Raw genomic sequence first — 5,629 nt, forward strand, 5'->3', positions numbered from 1 at the left:
CCCCCCCCCCCTTTAAAAATGTATGTATGTGGGATTTAATGCATGAATAAGTAGTGAAACATGTTTCAAACACTATGAAAGCATGGTCTTTCATTTCCTTAGGGTCACATGGTCCTTTGTTGCCCTTGCCAAGCCGGTACCGAATGGGATCTCGGGACACTCCAGAACTTGTTGCTTATCCCCTGCCCCAGGCATCCTCCTCTTATATGCATGGTGGAAATCCTTCTGGTTCAGTTGTTATGGTTAGTGGGTTGCATCAGCTAAAGATGAACTGTTCAAGGGTCTTCAACCTGTTCTGCTTGTATGGCAACATTGAGAAGGTAAGGCATAACTTATTAGAAACTTGGAAACTACTGTAGTAGTTTTAGTTGTTTTGAGATGGTCTAAAACTATTTGCAAATAACTTACAAAACTCTTAGTTGGGCTGTTTGTTGCAATGTAATTTTTTTCCCTTATCTATCTTAGGTGAAATTTATGAAGACTATTCCAGGCACGGCACTGGTTGAAATGGGTGATGAATATGCTGTGGAAAGAGCTGTCACACATCTCAACAATGTCAAGTTATTTGGAAAGAGACTTAATGTCTGGTAAATATGTTTTATAAGATTGTCTAGTAGTGGGCAGATGGAATGACGTTGCAAACAGACAACATCCTATTGTTCTGTTATCAGTGTTGGAGTTACGATTTCAAGTTTGCAACTATATTACTATTTATAATTTTATTATTTATATTAATAAAGCATATGGGCATTACACAGATCAGCTGTTTGTAAACAGTATTCCTGAATGTGTCTTATCTATCCTTTCTACATATTTTAAAGGAAGATGTCAAATCCAACCCATCTTGTTCTCCTGTTTCAAACTGTTGTGAAGAAGTGCCAGCTCTGTTCTGATTAGATTAATAATCTGCATGCAAAGTATGCGAGTCTTAATTATTTAAAAAATTTTAACTCTCTCTCTCTATATATTTGTATGTATCCTTAAATCCCAGTGTTTCCAAGCAGCATTCAGTAGTTCCAAGCCAGATATTTGAACTGGAGGATGGCACGAGTAGTTACAAGGATTTTGCGATGAGTAAGAATAATCGCTTCACCAGTGCTGGCCAAGCATCTAAGAACATCATTCAACCACCCTCCTGTGTGCTGCATTATTATAATGTTCCCCTGTGTGTAACTGAAGAAACATTTGTAAAGGTAGGCAGTGCAATGACTGTGACGTATAGTGATTTGGAGGTCTATCATAGCTTTACACTGTGTTACTTTTTAAAAGAAATAACTAGAATGGTTACAGCATAGTGACTGGAAGGGAACTGGTGTTCAAAATAGGTTTGTAGCCCCTCTAAATACAGGCTGTTATATTTTCACAATTCTGGCATTATTCTCTTTTTTTTTTTTAGCGTGAGAAACAAGGTCTTGGAAATGAGTAGCTTATTGTGGGTTTTTTATGGAGGAAGGAGAAGAGATTCATACAAAACCAAATGCAGGGAAAGTTCAGACTACAGTTCACAAAAGATTACTGATTTGCTGAGAAGGTTACTTTCACAACTGCTAGGGTGTTCTGGAATGGAGAGAAGCATGCACCTGGAATAGTTTGCACAGTTGAGTCCTGAATGAACTCTGGATGCTTAAAGCATGCAGTACTGGGCCTCTCAAGTGGAGGCAGTGGTAAAACTGATGACAGTTCAGTGAGTTCTTCTTTCAGTTCAATAATTTTTTTTTCTTCTTTTTTTTTTTTTTTTTTTTTCCTCTGTCTGAAAGTTAACTCTGGTTCATAGGTGGTATTGGTGGTATGGTTCATAGGTGGTGCTTTTATGTATGACTTCTGAGCTACTGTACTGAAGTGAGAATGTCAGATTTGGTTTTACTTTGTTTGAGGTGGTAGTGATTTCAGTAGTCTTAATTTTTGTGCCTGTAAAATCATACTTCTCAGGGTACAGCACAGATTTAGGAGCTTTGTTTTGCATAATATAGAATGATATTCTAAAGAGTTACCGGTCTAAACATATTTTTAAAATAATAGTTTTATGTAAATTTGTGTAAGCTTTCTTAAAGAGTCAGTATTTCCCTTTTTATGAGTCTCTTCCAATAGCATGGAACTTTTGCTAATGTGATTATGTGCATTTTTACTGGAGTTTTACCTATTATTTTGTTTTTGTGACAGTTATGTGAGGATCATGAAGTTCTCAGCTTTATTAAATACAAAGTGTTTGATCCAAAACGTAAGTAAACTTTTGACCTATACAAGAAGTTATTTGAATTCCAGTTTTGTTAATTGCATAAATTGTCAGGACACATTATTGATTGTGTGTGTCCCCCCCTTCCCTTTTTTAAATCTCATTTTGACAGCTTCTGCCAAAACACTGTCTGGTCTGTTGGAATGGGAATGTAAGACAGATGCAGTGGAAGCTCTCACTGTACTTAATCACTACCAGATAAGAGTCCCAAGTAAGTCAGTTTCACTGATCTTACTGCTATCAATGTTTTTGTTTGTTTTCTTTCATGTTGATACTGTCTTTGTAAAAGGTGAGGCTTCAGCAGCTGAGTCCACAGCTAAAAACTGTGTCAGTCTTATTATATGTATATATGCTGTATTTCATATATGCATATATACTGTGCTATATATATTACAGTATTTAATCTCTAGATTAAGTTCTGTTAGCTTCTATCTAAATAGCACTCTTTCTTCTTAGTTTTTGAGTCAACCTGTAGAAGTCAAAATATGCTCCACAACTTTGAAGTTCAGGAAAGACAGAGGTTAAAAAAAAAAATGGTTTGGGATAAAAAGGTAGCAGGCAGGAAAAGCATTAAAACCCACTGTTATCAAAATCAAACTTAATGGATAACATCTCACTGAAGCTTTTTATATCTTTCAAAATAAATGCAGAGAAATCTGCAATATCTTTGAGCAGAAGATTCTTTAAATTGTGCAGTTCACTGCTTTGAATTAACTGCTTCTGTAGTGGGTTCTCTTTCAAATGAGAAATTGTGAGACCAAGCTGAATTTAGCTTCAAACTAGTAAGAATGTAGAGGGAATTGACCTGCTAAACAAGTACACAATAGGTGAGATCTGCATGGGACAATTAAAATAGTTTACTGGATTAAATAGAATTATGTTCACAGACATAACTTTGAATCCAATCCAGTGTCTAATGTTTTAAACTATCTTCTCCAAACTATGATGAATTTGTCTCCCTGTCAGATGTTAACAGTTTAAATCTTTCCTATCCGTCCCGCTGCCCCTTTTGTCCACCTTCTCCGTAATGGACTGGGATTACTTCAGGGGCAGAATATTTTTTAAGATTGATAACATACTGTTACAATCTCAGATTTATCTCAGTTTGGAGAGGTGAATAACAGCAGAATTTACTCTTTCAACATGAAAAAGGCAAACTCTAATGTATAATCATATATAGGTGTCACAGGAAATGACAGTATTTTTAAACAAGGACTGCTGGTTAAGAGTTGGTGTGATAAGATTGAGGTTGGCTGAGCCAGAAGGATGTATCTTCCATAACCTAAGAGGCAAACGCGTGCTGCCATCCATGGGTCTTGGCAGCCTTTCCAAATATAGGGGTGTTGTTTCACGCTTTGCTTTCTGGAGAGGCCTGAAGGGTGTGCTGGACGTCCTGCTGTTTTTTTCTCAGATAAACGTAAATACTATCCAGTGTCTCTCCAATACAAATGTCACATTCTAAATCCTGACTTCCTTAAATATCTATGCCTTTTGTCTTTAAATTGCCTGTTAAATACTACTTTTTATAAATAGTTCAGCTAGGAAGAAGGGCAGCAATAATGGTAACATCTTTCCTGTGTATAGTACAACATTTGGAATTCTACCTATATTCCCTTGTGACAAGATCCATCACTTTGTTTTTATGTCTAAAAAAATGCTGGTAGACTATCAGTAACACCTACTTACAGGTCATCTGATGTCTGCAGGCCACTGGAGGGGGGTTGGCAGGGAGATCTGAGCCTTATATCTACAGAATTTGTAAATTTGTCAGATTATGCAAGGTGATCTTGATCAGCAGGAGAGCTATGCGCAGTAAAATGCTTTGAGTATGTTATATGTTGTCTCCTGACAGATGGCTCCAACCCTTATACCTTGAAGCTTTGCTTCTCTACGTCATCCCATTTATAGAGAAGAGGACAGCATGTTAAGAGCTACATTCACCTGATTTGCAAGTTTAAAACTACACTTCATTCACAAAGCTCTAAAGTGGTTGTTACAATGTTGCCTTGTTTCAATTTAATTCTAATCTTTAATCTTGTTTTATAATAAATGGATGTTCTTCATAAATACAAAGCAGATTTTTTTCTTTTTGCCTCTGAGAGATACATGTTGTAAGCTTACTACAAAGTTTGTATTTTGTTAGTGTAGTATCTTCAAATGTCTAAAGAAGCAACGGTAGTATAAACAAGATTGTTTTCTTCCAAAAATTAAATATATTTGCATTTTCGATAATGTTAAAGATTAGCAAGTATTTTTCCATTTGTAGTCTTAATTGGCAGATAAAACTATTACATCAGAATTTTAAATGTAGAACTTGTTTTTGAGTATGTTTAGTGAAGTATGTTGCAATACTAAAAAGCTTGTATTTATAAAATGCTTTAATCAGGTTAATGTTGCACATACCGAATTTTTAGTAGTATAGACTTGATTTATAGTTCAAACAAAGCTAAAGTATAAAATTATTAAGTATGTACATGTGTATGGTGTGAATTCATATTTACTTGAAGTGGTTTTGTTTTTTTTAAAAAACCCTATTTTTCATTTGCATTAGCATGATGCCATCTATAGCTAGTCCCACCATAGGGGTCTTTTAAAAATTAAAATTGCAAGCCTGTATCAGTGTGTTCATCCTCATTTTCCATAATTCAAATTTAAATCTTCGGTGTTTACCATATCCTCTTTGACTTTTTTTTTTTTTTTTTTATACTAAATGGTAAAAGCTGGATATGTGAGAAGACTGAATGCAGTAGAAACCAAGGTGGTACAAACAGTTAAAACAAAAAGCAAGTCCCACCATACTCTCTGACCTGTACAGTTAATTTGATGTTTTCTTTTGTCTGATTTATCTTACGCATATGTTATGACCATGAAAGAATTCATAGGATGAATAGACTTGACTAGCCTCTCACTTAAATTGTGTTAATCTAGCTGTGATTTGGATAATGTAACTAATTATATGATGTGAAATTAATGAGGTGAGAAATCTTTCACTGTGGGGAAGATGATTTGTTTTATCCCAGTACTTTGAAACCTTTATTCTCTCTTCCAGAATTGGAGTCTCATCTTACTTGGGCTAAACCCCCAGAAATGGGAATCCAAGCAGGAAAGTCTGGGAGCTGTTGTCCTAGGCTCTGTTTGTTCTCCTTTCTGAATTTGCAGCAAAGTGTTTAGGGCTTCTTTTAGTTTTGATTAGTGATCAGAGAAAAGTTACTTTATCAGGTAGTTCATGTTTTATCATACTAGTTCTTTGTTCTGTCTGTATGGGTTTTATTCATATCCATCCTTTACGTAAGATTACTTGTGCAGTATGCTTGTCCTTAAGAGATTACATTGAAGTATGTTTACAGACTGTGGGCATTGTACATGTCTTTAAATCAGACTAGATTTTCACCATTC

General features: G+C 35.4%; 1 protein-coding gene across 1 annotated transcript in view; it reads left to right on the forward strand.

The window, feature by feature from the left end:
- HNRNPLL (heterogeneous nuclear ribonucleoprotein L like) overlaps nt 1–4,849 on the forward strand; it is a 24,823-nt gene extending 19,974 nt beyond the window's left edge. Inside the window, exons 7-12 of the mRNA XM_026844454.1 lie at nt 103–320; nt 466–587; nt 992–1,193; nt 2,161–2,218; nt 2,346–2,444; nt 4,086–4,849. Of these exons, the coding sequence (XP_026700255.1) occupies nt 103–320; nt 466–587; nt 992–1,193; nt 2,161–2,218; nt 2,346–2,444; nt 4,086–4,141 (755 nt within the window). The 3' untranslated portion in view covers nt 4,142–4,849. The remainder of the gene's footprint in view (nt 1–102; nt 321–465; nt 588–991; nt 1,194–2,160; nt 2,219–2,345; nt 2,445–4,085) is intronic.
- The last annotated feature ends 780 nt before the right edge of the window (nt 4,850–5,629 follow it).

This window comes from Athene cunicularia (assembly GCF_003259725.1).
Source record: "Athene cunicularia isolate RWA chromosome 3 unlocalized genomic scaffold, athCun1 chr3_part1, whole genome shotgun sequence".
Classification (NCBI taxonomy): Eukaryota; Metazoa; Chordata; class Aves; order Strigiformes; family Strigidae; genus Athene; species Athene cunicularia.